Here is a 25,136-nt window from a genome sequence, read left to right as displayed (position 1 = left end):
TTAAGTGGTCCATATGGTCTCTGCTATATCAGAGCCAGAGCCCAGAGTGCCCAGTCCACTCCAAAAACTTATTTACTTAAAGGAGCTTCAACAAATTGTGTGGGTTTTCCAAAACCCACCACAACAATCTACTGCATGTACAGCTACTCCCGATCCAAGAGAAATCAACAAAAATAGAGAAGGCTTTTCTGATTCTTCAGCACCTCAAATGAAACCACACACGTGTGCGGTTTGTGGTTTTAAACCTGAGAATAAAAGATTAATTTTGCGTGTTAAAATAGGAATGCATAAAAAGTGTACAGTGCAATTCAGGACATCTCATTAATGCTCAAGTAGATGTTAATTTTTGTTCCATTTATCATTCTCAGTATAATCCCTAAAATACTATTAAATGGGAATTTGGTACGTAAACAGATCAGATGATCCACTTACATATGATCAGATGATCACCAGCTTTTTTTCCAATAATACCATCCTTTAAAAGCTGTTTTTGGAAAGTCCAGACATATGCACACCAGGATATGCAAGAAGGTATAAAAACATGCAACCCATTTATTATTGCAACAAACCACCTGTGACATTAAGTGCAAGTTTGCTACTCATTTTATTTTCTATCATTTCTAAGCAAATCTGACAAGGATATATTAGAGATGCCCAAGAAAAGAGAAAAAATCTTGATACCAAACCCATTTGTATAGGTTTATATTCATGTCTGTTTAGATATACATGACATTAAATGAGAGCATTAAATACGAACTGCCAGTGAAGGTCAGATCCTTTGATAAATGTTATCTTAAAATTTAGACTGAATACACTCATTAATGGAAAAGATATCCCTCATTAAACTAACTTTAATTTAATTTGTTCTTGTGCATACCAGTACCACTTCATACATTCTGCTGAAGACTCTGAAAAGTCAAAGTTGATCTTAAACAGCAATTTAGTTTTAAAATAAACAGTGATCATATCCAAAGAATAAAATAGTTTCGTCAAGATAACAGAAGGGACTCTACAAATACTCATCTTACTGTAAGTGCTAGAACACTAAAGAATTAAAAATTAAAAAAATTTAAAAAAAAGAGGACAATTCGGGGAAAAAAATGACTCAGCAAGGCAAAGAAAGGTCTACAAAAGAAGTTTAAAGACGACTGACAAAAAAAACTGAAAAAGAAACTATTTTTCATTTGCAAGGATGTTATCATCACTCTGAGCAGCAGACATTGGAAAGCACTTTTGCTCAGCACCTTCATCATCACCATGGAAGAGCACTGCCGAGTAGCAGACGTCTGAGACAATGTCTCCATAATGCTGTTTCAGGGCAAACAGAACATGGGGAAGAAACATGAGCTCAGTGATGGGAGGATTCATTACATTTAGGGGGAGAGGGGACTCTAGAAATGAGGAGAAGGAAGGAAATAGATTTTTAACTCGGGCAGGACATTTGCTAGAGCCCTTTGGAAGTTCCAGCAGGAGAGCACTGTTTTCAAAGGCATCCAATACAGAAAGAGAACAGTTCAACTGCTGGAGGGAGGGCAGGAGAGACGGACTAGGTTACAGACTACTCCCAGCTGCTGCCAGGGAGGAAAGCATTCCTCTTCTCTCGTCACATACACTGAGAATAGTACAGGGTTGATTCATGCGCCAGAGTACTTGCGTGACAAGGTTTAATTTCATTTATCAAAGCACAGTCCAAATTTTGACAAACAGTCCTTAGGAATTCATTTGGTCTGTGAGAGTTCAGTGGCAGTTACCGGAGGCTCAGACTATCCCACTTTGGATGCCGAATTACGCGAAGGAAGTCACCTTACCGTAGGTGTTTCCAGAAGGGCAGCACGAGCTCACGAGCCCGCTCAGAACGCTCCGCGAGGACGCCTTCCTCCACCCTGCAGCCGACCTGAAGAGCCTCCGGCAGAGTCTCCTGCTCTGGGGGGCTCCGCTGACTGCCGAGGTGGGCTTCAGGGTACAAGGGGCTGAACGTGGCTCTAAGACCTCACCCCGGCGTGAAGCGCTGCGAGTAACACTGAATTTCTCCCAGCCCCTTCTCCTTCACCAGTAAGATCAGGACTTATGAACAAGAAAGACTTGGCAAAATCTTATCTGGGGGCTTGCTGATGCCCCCAGCTGGAAATGGTCAATTTGCCGCACCGTAGAGGGTTTTGCTTTTTAACGGAGTAATCGTTTTAGTAAATATCAAGTCCTTTTAACACATTAGGCCTTGAAATAAATAAATAAATTTGAGATTTTAGTTGTCTAAAAAAGAAACTTCTGGACTCTTGAGTTGGAAATGATTTGGCAACTGCTACCACACGTCTCACTAAAATTACAACGCAAATAGAAGGGAAGGGAACATGCAAGAATAGAGAGCAAATAGTCGTTCTCACTTCCAGAGCTGCTCCCTTTCTGGATGCTGTACGTCATCTGCTTCTGGACTGGGAGCAAATGAGTCACAAGAAATCAATTTCCTTCTGAAGTCATGATTCCCCCCAACAATGCTTATACCAGTTCTATGGTTTCCATAGCAACTAATGTATTTGAAATGAAAGAAAAATAATAAGATAAATGGGAAGCATAAAATATCTTGCGATAGTGTGGGTGTGTGTAGCACTAACTGTTAACGGTCTGCTCTGGAATGAGTTGCAAGTTGCCTTCTTCAGTAATGGCTCTTCCATTGAGAAGTAACATGGGTCCACATATCTGCATTACCAACACTTTGCATTTCACCAGTGAAAAATTATTACTGATGGATTACCCTGTTTTCAAAGCAAAATCCACCTTTAATCATATTTGAAATAGGTATCTTCTCTGACCACATTCTGAGTGGTGTTTCTGCTGAAGTCATGAAGAATTTGGGTCACTAAAGAACTTTGTTTGGTAGCATTAAGGCCTTTACCCTTTAGCTTGAAGTTTTGCTGTCAGTCAGCAAATATCTTGAGTGACATGGATTTAGTAGTCAGCTAATATCACTTCACACCAACCAAGGAATTGCATACAACCAGTTACACATTGGAAAGTTACTGTATGTTTGAAGAAGGTGTCAACGTCATGAAATGTAAGAGATTAAATATTTTTAAATCTCTGTAGCTTCTTAACTTACCACAACAAAATTATTCTAAGGTGATTCACTGATTTCATTAAATACCTAAGACATGTAGAATGCATTTCAGCACATATGCTATTCTTTAAAATATTCCATGCTTCCATTAAGAAGCCCTAGTCAGCCAGTCAAGTAGTTCCAGAGTACAGAGAATAATTCTATGATGTCCAGCCAGGATTAAGTTAGCAAGATAAGCACGTGGAAAACAACCTTACTACTTACAAATAAAGATATCAGCATTTACACCATGTATTAGATCTTATTTACTAAAAACCAGAGACAAGGAAAATACCGGAACATAGACATCGTCTGTCAGTTACTAGTTTTGATTGATATTTTTAAAGTGAGATGATACAATATAATCTGTTTAGAAAGGAGGATGGAAACAAGACTTGCATTAGTCCAGTCATACCCATCATCCTTACTCTGTCAATAAGCACAATAACAAAGTGGATATAAAACCATGAATGGGAAATCTTGTCAGAATATTTTTCCCAGAAGATACAAATATCGTAGTTTAAGACATCTAGGACAAGTGAGTATTTTATTACTAGAGAGGCACACAAAATGGGATCTTCATTCCACTCGCTCTCTGCCCTGTGCCACTGCTCCCCCTCTTTAATTAATTAATTATTTTACAAGCAGAGTTATACAGCTTCCAATTTCTAGTTTTGTCTGAGAAATAACCCTAACACCTCACTAGGTTCCCTACTATGGCTCTATGTGAACTATCAAAGCTTTATCTGTAGGCATTTGCCATTTCAGAGTTACTCAAAACCACCTCTGAATTGGATATTATTTGCTCAACAAAGAAGACAGCCCCAATGAAAAGAATGACAGATTATGTCATGCAGTTGAAACAGAATACCAGAGTAATTCCTATAAGACTGACTTAGCAAAGCCTGGTTAAATAATTGCAAGCTCAATATAAAATAGTGGTAATTATTTAAAGTCCTTGAAAAGATTTGTAATGCTTACCTCAATGACTCTTGTTTCAAAATCTTGGTAAGTTTCTGTTGGGAGAAAAACAGGATGTTACCTTTCCTTGTATTACCTACCTATCAACACAGGTCCCTGTAGGTGGTATAATTTGAAAAGGATACAATTTTTATGTAACTGCAATTTATGAATAAAATCTCAGCAGTAAGGAGAAAAGGTAAGAATAATTTGAACAAACATATCTAAAGTGAGCTTTATTAGTTGCTTCCTTTAAAAAATGCCTCAAATATGTTTTTTTACTTGACTCCATTCATTCAATCTCTTTTAGAATAAGGTCAGTGAAAAAAACAGCATAAAGCTCTTATTTATAAAGCATTGGGTTTTTTTCATTTCTTCAGTAAAATCAACTTACATGAAGAAAACTAGCTTAAATAAAAAATGCAGTTAAAATAACTTCCCAGAAAGTGTAATACTAGTTGTTATAATTACAATACAGCTCCTGTTACAATTAAGACATGACAACTGTTAAATACATTTGTTGTGCTCTATTAGGGACCCCAACCTCCAACTGCAATCACTATCTCATCTTTTTTAAGTACAATACACACAGGGAAGTAAGATGCAGTCTCCAAAGACTGTCCAACCTAAATAACCAGAGTAGCACAAATGAAGAAAAATAATCATTTTTAAAAATGGTAAAGCAAGACATACAAATTTAAACTGCTTTGTTTGAACATCACACAGAAAACAAAGCTGACAGAAGAACCAAGACATCCTCAGAATCTGTTGAATATTTTGATCACAAGCTAAGCTATACATCCTCTCCAAATTAAATCTGAAACTTTCTTTTGGAAATAACTGCAACTCACCACTTACACTGAAGCATTTTTGTTAAATTATATCTGATATTCTTCCTAATTCTTTCCAACTGCAAAAACACTATGAAAAATAACTATCCACAGCATGTTATGAGAACGGAATATTTTGGGTTTTCACTGGCTGGCAGTAAAAACTGCCTTCTTTCCTAAATACTGCTCTAAAACTGTAAATGAACCCCAAATTTCATATACACTGAGCAAAGGCTGTAAATGGTTGAAAAAACAAAAAGGTAAATCACCAAATGGGTCACTGCCATTGTGACCAAACTATTATCCAATATTGTTCAGAATATTCTGAAACTTTTATCAGAAAATCAATGGGGATTCAAAGAAAGTATTCAAAGAAGTATTTCTTGATACATATTTCTGTGAAATTCCAGAAAGGAGAGGGGAAGGATAAAACAAAACAATACATAGCACTTCAATTAATCAAGAATCACATAGCCAGACTTTTTTTTTTTTTCTCTTTCAATTTCAAATTCTGCCTGAAAAACAGTCTTTGCAATCAAAGACAATTACAGCATCAATTATTTTGTCTAGTAACAGTTAAGGAGTTTTGCATTGTAAAATAAAGATCATTTCTACGTCACATCTGTGTTCGAGTCGCTTCATCACAGTGGTAATGAAACATTGAATACAGAGCTCTGTTCAGGTGAATATTACCTATTCAGCTCTACGTGGTGAACATACTCTTTTCACTGCACAGAAAGTAAGTTTCTGCTCTGTCATTAGAAAGGACTTCAAAGCAGTAAGATGTTTTTGAAATGTCTTACAACATTGTGGGGGAGGAAAGAGCAAGAATAATGGAGAGCTCTGGGCACGACATGGGTATCTACATGTACTGCCTCCAAAGACGGTAAGACAAACGAGAGGGCACAAAACCATGCAAACGGCAGCCCAGCCAGATCTTATCCATAGGCCTTCAACCCTGACACACTGTAAGAAAAGGCAGCAAGCAAATCCCTTAGGCTTGGCTTTCAGCAGCCCCACCAGCATTTCTCAAAATCCCTTTTATAGCACCAGTCAAAAACGCTGCAAATCGCGGATAGTGCTAAAAAGATCCCATTTTCTTTGAGTTTCTGTTTCAAAACCTGATGACCACACAAACGCCTGAATATAAATGGCAAATACATTTGTTTCCCTTTATGCCATTGACAGCATACTTATAATTGCTCTATATTTTAATACAGATACAATTTCCACAAGGAGTATCCTATTATCAGCTTGGTTGTGGAAAAAAACCCAAACAAACACTACTGACTTTGAAAACAATTGACAATGGAGTAAAATGCAATGTCTTGGTATAAGAAGCAGAATAGATAAAAGATCCTTCCAACCTCCTGCTTTTCCAATTTATCTCATGAACAAGAGCATTTCAGTATAATGTAGAAGACCAGTGTTAATTAAAGCATTTAATACTTATTTTATTTGGTGTAGTTACAGTGAGGTTCTTGAGAAAAGCTGAAAACAGTTTAATGGGGAAGAACTGGGGACTCATTCCTTCACCAAACATTGCTTTATCATTTACACATAACCTCCAAGATGATTATAAACATCATTTCAGCACAATTTACAGATTAGTTAGTCTACAAGATGCAGACTTCTAGCTCACAGTAGAGGATATGAATGCCAACAGGCACACTGTTCCTTCTCAGAAGCCTCTTCAGTTGCAAAGAAACATTATAAACTTGGAAGAAAAATAATTTTATTCCCAACTGAAAAAACCTGTTCCTTCTCTACTCATAGCTAGCACAATAAGTAAAGGTCTAGTGAAGAAGATCCCCCTGAAAGAATGAAGTATATACCATCACAGTAGGTTCCCATTTTATTTATTTATTTATTTTAAACTTCTTGACCAATTTCAACAAAATTAGCAAGATGTTGAAGGCTAACTACACTGAGGTTTCTAGAAACTTCCTGGACCTGTTTTCATTGGAAAATATGAATGCTGCTGAAAGGAAGCTGCAGCATATGCTCAACCTCCATTTGTTCCTAAAGGATCTAATACCAGAATACTGGGAAGGGCTGAACGGCCAAATCTCAATCAGAACTCATTCTTGCTTAGACACCAGGGAATCCAGCCACGCTGTAGCCTCAGGACAAAAGGATTCATTGGGTTTGGTGGTTTCGGGTTTATTCCTCCTACCACCTTGCCAGTGCTCTGCACACAGCCAACGTCCCAGTACCCCTGCAAAATCATTAATTCTCTCAACAAAAAGATGCTGAAAGAACTATGGGGACCTGAAAATCCCTGCAGTTTTTAACAGATTAGAAGGAACTTAGTGTATACTAATCAGAAACTGCTTTTTCTCAAGCACATTTATAATACAAGCTGACAGTTTCATTTTCCTATTTTGATTGTAGTAACCTTTCCTCTTTTTGGCAGAACTTGACCTGACTACTACAGCGTTCACACAGCCAACTTTAATGCAAGTAATCAACATCAATAGTATCAGCCAAAAGCAAAATCAAGGAAAACACTGGAAGGTAAAATTCATACATGTATAAATGTCATTTGCAACAGCTGCCACTTCTTTTAGTGGAATAAACTACTTTAAAATACATTTGAATTTAAAACCAACATAGTCTTGTGTTCAAAGTATGACACTAGAACCATGAAGCGTTCTTGACTTTCTCTATATTCCAACACTGACTTAAGGGGAATTTGGAACAATTCATTAATTTCTCAAATCTTCCATTTTTCAGTTGTAAGATTCAGTGACAGTCTGCCAAGTTCATTGTCACGTCACTGTCTTCCATGGAATATTTGCTTTCAGGGTAATAAAATGAAACACAGGGAAGTAAATATAGAAAATCTTTAATTTGTATACTACAGTAATATGCTGATACTAAAACCGAATGAATTGCTCTTAAAATTGAAGACAACTAAAAAAATACTCAAAGAGATTGGCAGGCAAGCTCTTCTTAAATTCACAAGGTCAATCTGAGGGAAACAATACATATCAGACACTACAGCAGCAGAAGCCACAAAATCATCTATACCAGCTACAGGAATGGAAAACCTGGGAAGGTAACAGAGAAGTGGTAGATAGCAACAACCACATGAATTTATAAAGCGGAAAGCTACAAAAATGCCAGCATAACTTCAATCTACACAGACAAAGGCATTAGATCACACAGGAAAGACAATGCTCTCACTACCTTATGGCTTCGTTCAATGCATGTCTGAATTTTTAATTAACATCCAATAGAATGTAACCAGAAAATATTCACAGACAGAAAGAAATTAATAAACAAAGCACCAGACAGACTGGGGAGCAAAGGTGACTGCAAGAAGATCAGACAACAATATAATTGTTATTCCATGCACATAATTTCCCATTTATGTTGACTTGCGGCAATATATGTTCCAAGATCCAAGCTTGCACTGGGAGAACATATTCCTGGACAAAGAGATCTCTGAAAATATGAACAAGCTTAACACTTAGAATGACTGCAACAAGCCTGAAACAACAGTGCTAGAAAACATTCAAACTACATAATCTTTAACCATATTTCATTATTTGAACTAGAAAAAAGCGCCTGATTTATCCCACAGGATCCTTTAAGAAACTATAAAAAGAAAGAGGCTGTGTTTCATACTCAAGACAACTGATGTTGAACACAGAAAAATATTTCCATACTTCAGGACTCCTATAATAGTCGACAACATAATACAGTACCCTGTAATACAGTGTAACATCATACAGTCTATAACATAATACAGTAGTCTAACAGCTATATTAAAATAAGCAGTGATTTAACAAATTTCACTTGTGTTAACATGACTTGTTCTTTGATTTAGCCGCCTTGCTTCATGTATGGGCATGTAAGAGTACAAAATCGATTTTTAATCACAGGAAAAATCTGGATCTCACTTTCTCTGAGCCCCTTATCAGAAAGGCAAAGTAAGATTAAGACAGATCATCAGTCTTCTTACCTCCATTAGGACCTGGGTCAGGAGGATCCAGAATGACACCTCCCCAACACTTTCCACTCCATCCTCCCTCTCTCTTAATTTTTATTTTTCTTTTCTTCTCCCATGTATCTCTCCGCTGAACAATTTCAGACTGAATTCTCTCTCGTTCTTCTTGTCTTCGTTGGGTAACTGCCTGGACTCTCCCACTTTGTGTCAGAGGAGCATTAAGACCAGGCCAGAGGAAACCAGAACGTCCTTAAAAATAACACAGAAAAATAATGGTTTATGCCAAATTGGGACCAAAACTCTGCACACTGGAACAATGCAATAAAATGGAAGGTTCTCACATCTCAAGTGTGTTTTATAATACAGAATTTATATTTAAAAACAAAGAATAACATTAAACAATCAGGATTTTTTTTAAAAGACAAAAATATCTCAAGCAGTTCTGACACCAAACAGCAATTTGTCAGTTCATTAAATCAAGAAACACTATGCACAGAAAGGTCAAGACATGTCTTCAGCCCCTTATTTGTGAATGTACCTTCACCAATCTCCTGGCCTCTATTGAGATTCTTCCTTAGCTTTTTCTTCCTTCTCTTTCCTCTTCCCTTCTTTACTCCCACACCAGTCTCTGCCAAAGCTCCTTTCCATAGCTCATCAGCTGTCACTGAAATAAAAAAGCTTTCATAAGTAATGTGCAAGTACAGCTTATACTGGAAACTGAAGCTGAAAAAAACCCAAACAACCCAACTTAAAATGTTAACCCTTGCTTGATCTTTGCTGGGATTGAAACTGCAGGATTACTGCCTTGCTAAGTGAGTGATTTCCTGCTACATGTATATGTACCTGGTGCAGAGAAGTGCCTCTACTCCTGATGATTGCAATCAGCCAGGCACGCAGCCAGGTGCATGGTTTTTAAAAGGATTTTCAAAATCGATTTAAAGGCAAACATTCCTAACCAGTAACCAGTAAGGTATTAATTCCCAGGTCATTAGAAGAAAATCATTCATTAGTAACTCAGAGCAGCAATACCTGTAAGCATTTATCCAAGGACAAATATCAATGACACTCAACTTGAATCAGTTCCCAAAATATCCAAGGGTTTGTGGCTTTTTAAAGCAGGCTAAACACAAGAAGTTAACCAACAACGTAAATCTGCTGCTGTTCTCATGTTCTAACAAATCACAAGGTGCCCCTTACTGCCTGTATAAATGCAAGGAATGTATGACACTTCAAACAGCCTCATCACAGAGCTCAGGCTTTGGTCAGGCGTCTTCCCTCAGTGGCTGTGTACAGGACACCCGCTGCATGAAGATGTTTCACCCAACATACGAGAGCACAACTTAGGAAGAACGTATTCAGTAGTTAACTTCAAACTGCTATTTGCCCAACTGATGGAAATACAGGATGTCCTCGTAACTTAGATAAAAACAAACTACACCAAAATGAAACTGATGATGTGAAGACGACACCACAGACAATATTTCATCCTGTTAGTCCAGACAAGAAGGCTATCACCATGGAATACACAAGCGTCACCATTGTCACATTTGCAGATTAACGCTATTATATGCTTCACCCAGGGGCAATGTTACTATGGCAGTTTAAATCTCGTCTTCTCTGATTAGAAACTGATTTTGTGTATTTAAAATAGACAAAAAAAGTCAGTAAACACTTTTAACTAGAGGAATTAAAGTAACTATGCTCAAATTGCTGCAGTTTCCCATCAGCAATTCATGCTTGTTAGATTAATGCATGTGAGAGATCCTGCCCCACCGACTGGCAAATGCATTGGAACTGGGGAAGCTCTGCTATGTTGACAATTATGGTGAGGGACAGGAGCTATCCAGGATTTCCAGAGGTACCACTAAGTGCCCAGTAGCAGTTAATTTTTAAAAAATCCTTGATGGGTTTTTAAAAGCATTGGCTTTTAACCTACACTTCTGTTATTTTTGGTAATAGATCACAACAATATTTTGGCATTCCTTCACCAATTTAACCAAAACCAATTATTGAGGCTCCAAAGCCAAAGAGAAATATGGTCAGATGCTTCCTCCATTTGTAAAATGGAAGCCAGCAATGACTAAAATGCTGTTCAGAAATCTTTTCAAAACTCTCAAACTTCTGGTAAAGCTACACATCCAGTAACAGCCACCTTTCGGTAGACCTGATTGATGCATAAACCTGCTTGTTCTGATGAAGTAGACCATTAAATGAATCCTCAGTCACATGCCAGGGTGCTGTTATCACTGTAAAATTTAAAGTGCTGTACTTTGTTTAAGCTGCATGTTGCAGATGTTCTCAGAGAATTAATCACTCTAACACTTTCCTTGTAAGTTACATACATTTCCGTTATGGGAAATAATTAAAATTTACAATTAAAAATCTTTTAGGAACCAGTGTTTAAATCACATCAATCTACAAGATGTCCCAAGAAGACATTTTTATGTATTAAGTTTGGTACTTTGGGTTGCATTCACAATTTCCATGCTAAACAAGGGGCTTTTTTATAATTTCATGGCTACTACACAATCACCAGATGCCCAGAATCAATTACTGAAGAGCAAGGCAAATATGCCAATTCAGGGAAAAAAATTATTTAGAGAAATTAGAGAACACAGACAAACACTCTGCACATTGAGCTTGTTTCCAAGTGGCCATCAGAACTCTTCACCCTAAAAGCAATACTTCTTTTCTTCTGACAGGTTATGGGCAGCATTTCAACTGTGCATCTCCTGTAAAAATTCTGCAGCTGTACATTCAACATGTAGCTGTTCACAGTATTTCAACAGTTCAAGTGGCACTGAACATTAACTCAATTCCCCAAGTGCACCACTGGAGATATTTAAGGATCACTCACCATAGTGAAGATGTACCTAAGAGACAGTATAGGCCCCAGTGCTGCAGCACAGAACAACGTTTTCTACCTGTGCACACTACACTGTCATGGTGGGAAGTTCTCCACCTGGACTTCTGAAGGGCTTTTTCTCCTGCTAGGCACAGTAATCTTGAGGATGGTAGGTATCTCTCTTTAATTTCTGAGACTCTGATCTTAAGCTTTAACTAGATACAAAGACAGCCTGAAAAATTCATGATGATTTCTAGCCTTAAGCATGTAGATGGTTTATCTTCCACTAGTTTCCATTGTATTAACTATAGCTTCCTGAAGCTTCAATTTTGACTATATAATTAGCCAAAAACCACAGACTATTTCTGATTATATGTGGTTTTATTAGGAAACAAAGCAGCACATGGACAGCATAAAACAAAGAACAAGCTAAGAAAAAGGCACTGAAACAATGTTTAAAATTATTCAAAGAATTAACTGAGAATAAAGAAAAAAAATTAAAACATGAGTCCCAAAACACTCAATCCACCCTTGTCACTGGAGCCAAGTTATTAAGTCACTAAATTTGAAGCTATGAAAATGTATTGTTGCTTCCACTCTAGTGTCACTTTGTATATTTTAGTGAAATTCAAGGTGAAACTCCCCATTTTCAATACTGTACGAGGAGTGAAATACACTAGAATCACAGATCCACAGAAAAAACTACATTATAAGGGACTTCAGGGGGTCCGTGATCTAATCCCACACTCAAAAGCAGAGCCAACCTCAAAGCTAAATTCAACTTCAAGATTATGTGAGGATGGCCAGAGACTTGCTCAGTCATATTTTGAATACCTCTAGTAACAGAAATTCCACAACCTCTCTGGACCATCACCGTGGTCCAGTGTTAGACCACCCTCACGATGAAAAACTTTTTCCTACTGTGTAACCAGAATTTTCCTTGACCTGACTTGTGTACACTGCCTTTTGCTGTTTGCCTATACACCTCAGGAAAGTGTGTTTCTGTTTTCTTTAGAAACATAAAATAATTTAGGTTTGATGGGACCACAGGTTTTCACCGACTCCAACCTCTAGCTCAAGCAGGGCTACCTCCAACTTGCTCAGAAGCACCTCATGATAGAAAAACTAAGATATCAATTAGCTAAATAAATGTTATTTATGCACCCGAAGAAGCAAACTGATTTACATCTACAATCAGATTGCCAAGAGACCACTTGTACAAAAAACCTAGCCTGGAATTCCTGTAACAGAACTGGGAAGAGAACGAGATTTTCTGAGCCACCCCATGTAAGTAGATAAAATTCCTTCCTTTCCATGTTAGGGAAGCAAAGAATATAAAACAGCGCCTTCACTCTCAACATTTCAGAGCCAAGGTGAGATCAGTAGCCTAAACCTGGGTCTACAGTAAAAACTTCAATACTCAAGCAACCATGGGTATGACTGCCACAGCAAGACTTCCAGTGGCAACATATGCTAGAATAGGATTTCAATCTCAAATTCCAGGTTCACTATTAAGGCATCTATTCCCCAATAAGGCCTGTAAGCTGCATATACAAGTTGCAGCTTACAGAACAAAACCACGGTACAAAAAACATCTAAGCTGAAAACTGACAGTAACACGTAAAAAGGCTATTTTCCATGTAAATTAGGCCTACAAAGGCAAAAATCACAAGGAAGTAGAAACAAAAACCCAAAAACCAGTGTAAGTTAGAGAGTTCAGATTTTTAATGAACTCATATCCATCAACGAGAATGGAAGAACAAGAGCAACAAAAGTAGCTTTCTTTTTTTTACTCCTTTGCAAGCACATTATGAAATAGTATATTTCAAATAACTGAGCATAAATCTTTTTTCTCTATCAGTCAACAATAATCAGGTCATTAAGTGACCCAAAGTAAGAAACAGATTAAAAGAAATCTTTGGTTTTGATACAAACTAACACTTCAAATTCTTAATTCATATTAATGCTAAATCTATTTTGATTTAAAAGAAACTTCCTTGAAGGAGTCAGGGCCATCTGCTAACATGAATTTGCCAGCTGTTTTAAAAATACACACAAAATAATGACTGTAGAATGACTTGCAAATAGAGTTTGTACTTAGCTATCCGCAGCCAGCATGGCCAGATAAATGTGTAGTATCTTACACGCACTACCTGATGAGATCATTTTCACATTTTCAAGTTTGTGTAAGAGAAATCTGAACTTCAGGTCAATTATAGCCTACCCCATGTGACTGCTCAAGTATGGCATAGAAAGAAAAACCACGTAGTTGTGATACTTGCCGGTGTAATGGGGACTCAATCCAGCAGCTGCCTTGAAGCGAGCCCAGGAAGAGTTTGTGAGTAGAGGGAGGTAGATGTAGCTGGCTCAGGACAGAAGAGAGAAGGCAAAGGAAACGATGGTGATCCTTACATCCAAAGGAAAAGATCCTTTAACTTAATTCAGTAGTTAAGTCACCTATCTGGAATCTGGACACCCAAACGCTACTTGATTGCAAGGACTTCAACCTTGGTCTCCCATTTTCTGCAAGAATAGATGTGTCTGTTTTTTCACAAATTCCATTCCAAAAAACCACCCTTTAAAAATCACCTTTCTGTTTCCCACACCCTCCTCATCAGTACTTAAAAGATTTCTAGGACACAGGTTGGCACAGAGCAGGCTACATGAACTGCTCTAACCATCTAGGATTTGGCAATGAACTGCAATTTAAATCATTTAGGTCAGGAGAAGGACTGCTCAACCGCATTTTTAAATCTGGGCCTTACCATGTCTTACTTTCTCTCTCCACAGTCTTATAAAATGTGCCTAACAACAATACCCTTAACTACAAAGCATTTAAGATAAAGATGCTAGGCAAAAATGTACACAGAGCAGCTGTCTTAAGAGCAAAACCTACAACCCATTTCAGTGGCTGAACATGAGTCAAACATGAAGCAAATTATTTAGATGTCACTTTCAATTGCACATATTAACATTAAATTTCAAGCACAAGACCTACTAGTGGCTGGAGGCATTCTCACAATTACATGAAATACCTAATTCCAGAGCAACAGAAGTGAACCATCCAAAACAAAGACGAAGTCTGACTTTATATCCCTTTGTAATCTTCAACTGAACTCACATACTGTTCAAAAACTGTCAACTCAGTTCACACCATCAGTTATTCCTGACAAGTGATGTTTCTAACATAGTATTCTCCTGTTAGTTTTAAAAGTGGAAGTCTTTAATTCTAAGACTTACTCAGCCTGTTTAAAGATATTTATGGAAATTATTTAACTCCTTTAATAGGTTGAATCCTCTCCTCCACAGTTCAAAAAGGAGTATTGCGCAGATGATAATACAAATAGATTTATTTATGAGAGAAAAATGGAACAATGGCATACTAATATTGGATGGATTACTTAAAACATGGAAGATTCTAAAGCAGTTTTGTCAAAATCAGTGTGTTCATCCCAAATGAGAACTGCCCCTGCTATTTCCTTTATCTCCGAAGTGCAACTGTCTGCCATCATGGGACATCATAGTTCCTTGACTCCCTGTCTAATCCCAGTCCGTAAACAGAAAAGCATGGATCCATAAAAAATGAGATATAGTGCTGGATTACTCTCAAGTTCCCTAAGTGACCATGCTCAAAACATTGTTTTCTTCAACTGCAAAAGAGACCCCTTACATTCTAAATGGAAGCGTATGATGCATATCTGATATCGAGTTCTGCTGAAAGATAATGAGAAGATAAAAAACTCCCACACCACCACCCGCCACCAAGCGCTGCCTTCAAAAAAAAAGGGCTGCTTTAGCAAAATACATGTTTCTCTTCACAACTCTGCCTCAACCCTCTTAAGATGTCATCTTCTGAGGATATTATCTGTTAGCTCTACAGGGCCTTTATACAAACCTAGGAAGTAGCAAAGAATATAAAGCATTCAGTTTAGACAGTCCATTACTGAGTCACTCAAAATTACTTTGGATAGCAGATGGTATCTAACTGCAGAACTGCAAGAATCTGGACATTGAAAATGTCTGAGAAAGACAAGGACTACTGCAAGACCATAAAGAGGAACATGAGACCATGTAAAAGATTAGTACCATGGGACAGATATAAGGTGGTTTTAGATAAACTTCACAGACTAAAAATCAGAACTGTGTGCATATCTGAAACATTTCCACTGAAAACTTAATCTCATTTCTACTTCTCACTGCTAGCTGGATTTCCACAATAGTGAAACAGGAAAAAACCTCATCTACTAACAAACTTTGTGGCTTCTGTTTAGTTTTGCTAATATAAGGCTGAAGCTGTAAAGGCTACATGCTTATTCATAGAAGTTTAATAATTTCATTTAAAAACGCCGAAGTTCTCATTATGTGCATTGCCAAAAAAAATTAGTTTAGGTGTGTCTGCAAACTTGTTGACAGCAAAAGATGTCTATAATCTAACTATTATTCCCATAGGATAGCATGGGACAGTTTTGGGCCACTTCCCCAAAACCAGAAATAATCTATTGCATTATGATAGTACAACAAAAACTCTGGAGCTGGAAAATATTATTCTGAAAGATGCATTCATACTGCTACACAGACACAGTGAATAACTCTACTTAACTGCAAACCTTGAGCACACTTTCACAGTGCACTTGGCATTAGAATTTCACATTTTTTAAAACTGGCAATTTATCACAATGTCAGCAGGAAGTTGTAGATATGGGACTTTCAGGTTAGTCACAATTCAAATCCTGAATAAATCTAGCTACAAACCCCGTCATTATCAGATTAAAAACTTGTTACCTTAAACAAAGAACCAAAACTGCTGTAAATTATGCTGACAAACATCTGAGAAACTGTATTTTTTTCTTCGTAACATCTTATTAAAAAGCCAGGACCTTAACTTAGCTAGTAGATGCTGTTGTAAATGCTACTATCTTTTTGAAGGCTTTGGTTATTAAAGCTTTAATTTGCAGGTTTTTTGGTTTTTTTTAAATAATAAGTATTACAAAGCTGGCCTCTGTCACCAGAGGGATACAGAGAACAGAGATTTCAGTGAGGTCTGCAAACTAATCATCATTGGCCTGGTTCATTTCCTCAAAACAAAATGAAAACCAGAGGCCAAGTGCTTTCACAAAAGTTACAGCACATAGTAACAAATCAAAACCTAATAAAATAGCCCCCCCCATTAAGTACAATTAACTGTAAGGCATTTAATATTCACTCTACTTTTTCTGAATTAAAACAATTAACCAACTATTCTTCAACACACAGGCACCCCCCTTTTTAAGAGGGAAAAAGAAAAAAAAAAAAAAAGGCAGTTGTGTATTTGGAACTCTTTACATCCTTAATGCTGAAACATCAAAACTCTTCATATGATGCTCCTGACAATGACAAATGATAACTCAGTAATTATTTGTCTGGTGTGTTCATACTTAAAGAAAAATTCTTGAGAAATTGAAAGAAAGAAAAATTTTTTTTCCACTCTGATCCTCAAGTTAGGTACAACAGAAAAAACCCCAATTTAATCCAAAGAAAGCTCATGTAGGACTACAAAAATATAATATAAAATGCAATTAAGGAGCAGGCTTTCAGGAACTGATGTTTCCAAGAATGAACACAAACACAGAGGTTTATACTGAGTACAAATGCTTCCAGTATGCAAAGCCTCTAGAGACAAAACATGTTACTCTGAGTATGACTTTATATTGTTGGTCTAAATGATTCTCCCTTGATCATTACAATCTAGTTCTATAACCTCTGAAAAATCATCATATTCCTTATTCTGTATTCTAACCTAAGAGGAAACATCACCTAGCAACAGAGAAGTTAAGTTCTTTTCATTTGTTCCCAAGGGTAGCTAATGGAATTGATACTGTGAGTAGGAAAGCATAATTTTTATATAGAACCAGTACCAAATAAAAGTTCTTTATTCTCACATACACTTAGATACACAACAGATGCTGAGAAAATTATGCTAGCTGGTTTGGATGATTTGGGTCAAAGATAACTCCTATGGCTGGGAGACAGCCAAACCGTTTCAGTATTCACGACACATCTGTCTGCCTCCACTGCCCTCAGGAATGACAGCCCATGTATTCCAGCCCAGTTCTGTGGCTATCAGATTTAAACGGTCTATATCTCACACTTTCCTCATCTACAGGTCAGACAGATAAATACTTCTTCCATTAAACATATAGCACTTTTTATCAATGTTTCTCAACAACTGAAGCTTAAGCATCTGTTCAAAAAGTCTGGATTAATGGGATTTCCCAGTCTGTGTGCCTGCCCATAAATGTACTGAGAAGTAGGGAAAACAGACTTGCCCTATCGTCCGAGACAAAAGTTGGACTGAAACAGGCACAAGAAAGACATTATCTGCAAATACCAGGTCTATTGAGACACACTGAAAAAGGAGGCAAGACTTTTCAGAGGAAGTTATGTATTTTTTAAACATGATTTGAAAACCCTCAGGCCCTTCCACATCTCTAAGTAAGCACGTGAAACTGTGAAGTAAATGGAAACTGAATGGCTTCCCATAGTGGGGAGGGTGGAAAGGGGAAAGGACGGAGGGACAGAAGCTAAGCCTGGAATAAGATCGTTTTAAATTATTTCATTACAAACTCACTGAAATATGTCACAGGACAAGAATAAACCCCTGTGTATATTTTTGTGTCAGAGTTGCAGGAGACAGCTATCAGGGTAAGGATCACAGACTGCCTAGGATAATTGCAATTCCTCCTATTTAAATTAATTCCTTCTATTTAAATGAGTTAAAGTGGTTTTAATAGTTAAGTTGAAGATACAGATGACGCTACTAACACAAGCATATTTTTAAAAGTATGATGGAAGAGAAGTAAACCTTCACTAATGAGATAGAAAAGTATAGTCAACTTTCTCAGTCACAAAGGACTGTCATTTGGTTGACATTTCGCTTGAAAATTGTTTCACATAAAATGGTCACATCTGCATTTTTAATGTTACCACTTCTGAAGCAACTGCACTGCTAGAGGATACAAGTGATTTATACCGTTAAAATCTACTTCATTTGAATTTTGAAGATTTTATTTTTTACTTCTGTAAGAGAAACTGTTCTTAGAATAACTGTACTTTGAAATATAAAACCCTCAGCCTTCCGAACATGATGGCTACTGTCTCTGCTGAATACATAAAGGAGGTACCCTTAAATTCTTCCAATTTGTTACATCTTATTAAGTAAGCCAATAGTTTTAGGTAGTTTGCCTAAATATAACTCATTAAAATTTTATTAAGTCAAACAGTGCAGATGCAATCACAACAAACATTTTTAATTCAGTCATCTAACAAACATTTTTCCTTAAGTCATCTAACAAGACAGCTGGCAAAATTCCTGGTAAAACAGAGCTCATCTAGACTTTGTGAATATGAACATAAGCATAATTAAGGAAACTATCTAACCTACAAATTGTAATCACATTGCAATCACTTACAGTGCTATATTTTAGATTTAACATAGATAAACAAAATAACAACAGTGCTTAGCTTCTTACATATTCTCATCTTGTGACTGCTTGGGTGCCTAAGAAAAAGTTCTAAATTAATTTTTCCTGCAGTTGGCACCCTTAGAAAAACTTTACCATGCAGAGCCTCTGGTTTACACTGCAGCCTTTTGCAGGTCTTTTCAGACCTCTCTACCCTCAGTTGTTCGAAATCAGGCAATGGTCAAAATTTAATGGGTAAGATGAACAGACATCCAGCATGACTGTTTAAACTCCATTTCTTTAGCAAATGTAAAGAAAACAAACACAGTATTCTGCCACTCAGATGTAGAGAATAGGAAGAGACCACCAGTTCTGAAAGCTTGATTTTGCAGAGCTCTTATATTCTATGGATTATAAACAGTCAAAGAACTGACTCCCAAACCGCTGCAGTTATCTCCTCCAGAGATTATGTTCTTACTATTCCTTCTCTTCCCCTATGGGATAGGATAAGGAACGACAAAACAAGCAGAATGGCTCCTCAGCTATCTCAGTTCACGGTCCCAAGCATGAATTTAAAAAGCTATCATTTCTCAATTATGTTAAGCATGTGTGTAATTCCTTTCAGGACTGGAGGAAAATACTGCAGCTGGCCAGACAATTAGCAGGACATTATCAACAGTTTTTGTTTAACACATTACTGCATTTTAGTTATTTCGTTTTTGAGATAGCACAGCTTGAACAGTATGTCTTGCCTGTAGCTCAAAAATAATTTAGAAAATAAACACACACAATTTACATTCTCAATAAAGGACTAGGAAACAGAGGGGAAGGTGTTTCCCCCTTCCATCCAATGACGTATATTAGACGGATTCACTGTGACATAAAGCAAATCCTTGCTTGCTACTAAAAGATAATAAATTGACCTTGTGCACACACTTCTGTCAAGAGCTGTAGCTGCAACTATAATCTTAGGAGATATGTAACTAGAGTAGATACAAAAAGTTGCTATACATAGATTTTCATGACTGTACCTCTCCAAAGCAAAATTTTCTTTTCTTCTTCTGTTTATTACAGATAATAACTTTAATCCAACTCGAGACTTACAAGTATTGAAGAAACTGCTTTGTCTGCGTTGCTCAACTGTCACAGTCCAGGGGGCAGAGATGGAACACCGTGCCTGGAAAGCCCATGCTAGGCTACAATACGAACTGCAACTCCCTTTCACTGGCACAGAAGCAAACCCTGAGAATGAAGACAGAAAGATGTTTATACACAGGACATCATCTTCTTTAAAACAGCATTTCCTGAAACTATACATACCAGAAGAAAAAACAGTAATATTTACTCATACAGCTTGGTTTCCAAAGGGAAATCACGCTTGAACGTTTTGTCTTGAAGTGCAAAGGAAGTTGCTGAAGGTGGGGGGAAATACTTCAATAGAAAATGTCACAAAGAGAAGGTGGCTAGAAGGCTTCTAACACATTGCTGATAGAGTGAGAATGCACCCTCAAAAAGTAGAAATAATGTCCTAGCAGCAAAACGTGCAATAATCTTCCTGGACACACTCAAAAGTGATAAATAAGTACATCATAAAATACTGTATGTGCTATGAAAACCAAATCTGAAATCAGCCAATAATCCTGTTCAACAACTTTGTAACGATCCGGATGGTGGGGCAGTGTACCCTCAGCAAGTTTGCTGATGATACAAAACTGGGAGGAGTGGCTGATGCACCAGAGGGTCAAGCTGCCATCCAGGGGGACCTTGACAGGCTGGAGAAAGAAACAGGCTGACAGGAACCTCACCAAGTTCAGCACGGGCAAAGTCCTGCGCCCGGGGAGGAACCGCATGCACCAACATATCCCGGGGGCTGAAGAGCTGGAAAGCAGCTTGGCAGAAAAGGACTCGGGGGATCCCGGTGGCCACCAAGTTGACCATGTGCCCTTGCAGCAAAAAAGGCCAACAGCGTCCTGGGCTGCGTTAGGAGGACTGTTGCCAGTGGGCTGAGGGAGGTGATCCTTCTTCCCCTCTACTCGGCACTGGTGAGACACACCTGGAGCAGAACTGTGTCCAGTTCTGGGCTCCCCAGTACAGGAGAGATGTGGACATACTGGAGAACTGGTGTCTTGGTTGCCGTTGGGATAGTTAATTTTCTTCCTAGTAGCTGGTATAGTGTGTTTTGGATTTCATGTGAGAATAATGTTGATAACACACTGATGTTTTAGTTGCTAAGTAGCACTTATCCTAAGTTAAGGATTTTTCACTTTCCCATGGTCTGCCAGCAAGCAGGTGCACAAGCTGGGAGGGAGCACAGCCAGGACCGCTGACCGAACTAGCCAAAGGGATATTCCATACCATAGCAAGTCACGCTCAGTATATAAAATGGGGGGAGTTGGCTGGGAGGGGCGGATCACTGCTCAGACATCAGTCAGCGGGTGGTGGGCAACTGCATTGTGCATCACTTATCTTGGGTTTTAGCGTTGCGGGGGGGTTTATTTTATTATATTCCTTTTCATTACAATTATTTTTTTATTGTTATTATTGTTAATATTACATTTTGTTTTACTTTAGTTATTAAATCATTCTTATCTCAACCCATGAGTTTTACTTTTTTTTTCTGACTCTCTACCCCATCCCACTGGGTGGGGGGCAGTGAGCGAGTGGCTGCGTGGTGCAAAGTTGCTGCCTGGGGTTAAACCATGACAACTGGACATTAGGGAAAGGTTCTTCACTGAGAGGGTGGCTGGTCACTGGAGCAGGCTCCCCACAGAAGTGGTCACGGCACCAAGCCTGTCAGAGTTCAAGGAGCATCTGGACGATGCTCTTGGTCATATGGTTTAGTTTTAGGTAGTCCTGCGAGGAGCAGGGAGTTGGACTCGATGATCCTTATGGGTCCCTTCCAACTTCAGATATTCTATGAGAAAGTCCAGTGAAGGGTCACAAAGATGATTAAGGGACTAGAGCATTTCTCATAAGAGGAGAGTCTGAGAGAGCTGGGACCATTTAGCTTGGAGAAAAGCAGGCTCAGGAGGGGTCTTACCCATGTATATAAATATCTGAAGGAAGGGTATAAAGAAGACCTGAGCCAGGCTCTTAGTAGTGCCCAGCGACAGGACAAGAGGCAACAGGCATAAATTTAAAAACCATAAAAATGCCATCTGAACATAAGAAAACATTTTTTTTCTACTCTCAGCTGAGCATGGTCCTGGTAATCTACTCTAGCTGACCCTGCTCTGAGAAGCGAAGGTGAACTGGATCTCCAGCAGCTTCCAACCTCAACTATTCTGTGATTCTGCCAATTCATGAACCTACTTACTCTGGCATCCGGAAAGGAGAACTAACCTCCAGAAGTACCTTCCCCAGGGCCCTCCAGATTTGATTATTTCTAAGCTAGCCAATTACACATGCTCTTATCATCTCCAGAACAGATTACTTCCATATAGCATGGTGGTGCATTTTCTGCCAGGTAGCTCAACTGATGCAGAAAGGTTGCTCTTCTATTAGCCAAAGGGAGCATGTTATAACTGCTAAGGCTCAGGTGCTCACCTACAACAATGAAAGCAAGATATACTTTCATTTATTGACCAGCACAGAAAGATGGTTCTTCAGAAGGAATTCGTATTTTTCCTACTTACATAATCAATCAATCCAGTGTGCATATTCAACAAACTAAAAAGGGCTATACTGTCTTGCAATCAATTATTCAACATGTTATTCAGAAAATGGTAATAAAATTAAAAAAATTAAAAACCTATTTCTTCATGTTCTGTTACCATCCAGTATCAATAAAACAACAATCCATTTTTTGAAGTCAGGACAATAGCTCCTTCCAGGCAAATAACAATCAGTTCAGTTAACTGGGGTAATGTAGCAGGAAGTTCTAAAAAATTCTTCTCAAAGTAGTCTTAAAATGTAAATTTATCATCATTTCTTCCTGTGAAAAGTTAAAGTTCACAAAAAACTCCATTATGAAAATTTTGTGAAAAACTTAATTTTCACGAAATTAAAAAAAAAAACAAAAAATAGGAATAGGAGATTCTTAAATATCTGGTTAAATTCACAGAGAATGCAGAACATATCACTGAGTCATAGTATGAGACACATACAGACAATATGCTAGTCACTACTCAAACGCTTCCTTTCACTTCAAAATGCTACTGAACTAGCAGTCACTCTTAATACGAACTACATAGACAATGTTAATGATAAGTCTATAAGCACACTCAATTTTTGAGCTGTTTTGTGTTTTTAATATGCATTTAATGACAAACTGTTAATCTACAAGATTAAATTAACAGTTCATCTGAGAATAATTTTCACAAAAATTACTGGGTTTTGGAATAGCATGCAATTAAAGAAGTTATTTTTTAAAAAATAACACCATGTATCTACAACGAATTTAAAATTGCACTGTGTGGCAGTATTTATAATTTCCCTTGCTGCACCCCTTAATTGCCTACAGCTGGAAATTGCTTCAAAATAACTTGCAAAATCTAATCCTGTCTTCTTCAAGCACTTGCAAATTTTGTCATGCCTCAAACATGACTTGAAGTGGCACACTCTTCCCCACTTCACATACTTCCTGTTGGCCTACAAATTATCTTTTCACATGCATGAGCACATCTACTGATAATTTCCTTGAACCAGCTTTTTTTAAAACAGACTTAACTCCTAGTTCTTAACACAAGCGAGCGAATACTGTCCTCCATTGTGTCATCTAAGTCTCTGACTATTTTCAGTACAGGTGATTTCCTCAGAACCACATAGACATCCTGCATCCACAACACTCCTTGGTAGAGAGTTCCACACATCCACTACTCACCACGTAATGAACCAGATGCTTATTATTATTATTATTGTTATCCTGTCTTTCATTAGCTCCATGGCCTAGTTGTCAAATTGGAAGAGAAAGTCAATTCCTATGCACGTCACATGTGATCTAGCAGACTTCTCTCATAGTTCCCCAGGAAGCTTTTTCCAGGTTGAGAAGTCCCAGCTTACTCAGCTGCTGCCATAGTATTTCTGGTGACCCATCTCCCCTTTATATCAGTCTTTTCCAGTTGTGATTTAGTCTTTTGGATATGAAGGGATTTAGAACTTCATCACTTTATATTTATCTACACTGTAATTCATTCACCATTTTATTGCCCATTCAATTCCATCTTCAGTAACTCTCCAGTCAGTCTTTCTTTTCTACTTTAAATAACTTTGTACCACCACCAAAATTAATTCCCTTGCTGCTCAACCCCTTTTCCAGTGTGCTTATGAACCTGTTAACCAGTACCACAGAGCTCCAACACTCTTCCATAACTTTCAGCGAATTATTTAAACACACCATGACCTCCTCTGATATCCCACATCTGCTGAACTTCTTAAAAGTCTGTGGTGAGGGACTCAGCTAAAAGCTATTTGGAAATCATGCATGCAGTGCATTAACTGGATCACTGTTATCCTACTGAGTCTCCCAGAAAAAACAACAAACACACCCAAACTCCAAGAGATTTTTAAGGTTGAATTTTCCATTACTGAAGGCATACATTAACCTTTTTATTCACATTTATTCTGCAAGCTTTTTTTAAAAGATTGGTGCCACATTTACCACCTTCCACTCTTCAGGTACCAAAGCAATTTCAAAGGGAAGGTTCTATACTCTTACTAGTAATTCATCTTTTTCATCCTGGAATTCTCTTAGAATTCTTTTGTGAATAGTTTCTGAACCTGATAATGATCATCCTGTAGATCTGTCCCATAGCCTCTTTCACAGTTATTTTAATTTCAGAAATACCTCCTAACTCTCACCACCATCATGACCAAGGGGTACCATATGGAAATCTCTTGTTTCTTTTTCCAGTGAATAGGGATGCAAAGAATTAATTTAGCTTCCCTGCCAACTCTGAGGGCTCCTCTTGCACCCTGTTTGTTAAACTGGCTCTACAGACATTCACTTCGAGTCATCTATTGGAGCAACACTTTATTAGCTAAAAAAGATAAATAACTGGTCAATATTCAGAACATC

At 37.8% G+C, this 25,136-nt stretch overlaps 1 protein-coding gene across 3 annotated transcripts in view; it reads right to left on the bottom strand.

Moving 5' to 3' along the window:
- Positions 1–25,136, bottom strand: part of MRPS5 (mitochondrial ribosomal protein S5) — a 63,244-nt gene that overhangs the window by 32,284 nt on the left and 5,824 nt on the right. For 2 of the 3 annotated variants that reach the window (XM_010562489.1, XM_010562490.1), the window contains exons 2-5: positions 20,225–20,362; positions 9,375–9,500; positions 8,852–9,085; positions 4,073–4,107 (exon numbers count right to left, since the gene is read on the bottom strand). In XM_010562489.1, the coding sequence (XP_010560791.1) occupies positions 4,073–4,107; positions 8,852–9,085; positions 9,375–9,500; positions 20,225–20,362 (533 nt within the window). Of the gene's footprint in view, positions 1–4,072; positions 4,108–8,851; positions 9,086–9,374; positions 9,501–20,224; positions 20,363–20,465; positions 20,548–25,136 lie in introns of those variants that run through there. The other variant, XM_010562491.1, reaches the window with a different exon arrangement.

The sequence above is a fragment of the Haliaeetus leucocephalus genome, unplaced genomic scaffold (assembly GCF_000737465.1).
Source record: "Haliaeetus leucocephalus isolate CR32 unplaced genomic scaffold, Haliaeetus_leucocephalus-4.0 Scaffold160, whole genome shotgun sequence".
NCBI lineage: Eukaryota > Metazoa > Chordata > Aves > Accipitriformes > Accipitridae > Haliaeetus > Haliaeetus leucocephalus.
The sequence above is the reverse complement of the archived record's forward strand: the minus strand, read 5'-3'. Positions and strand labels throughout refer to the sequence as shown.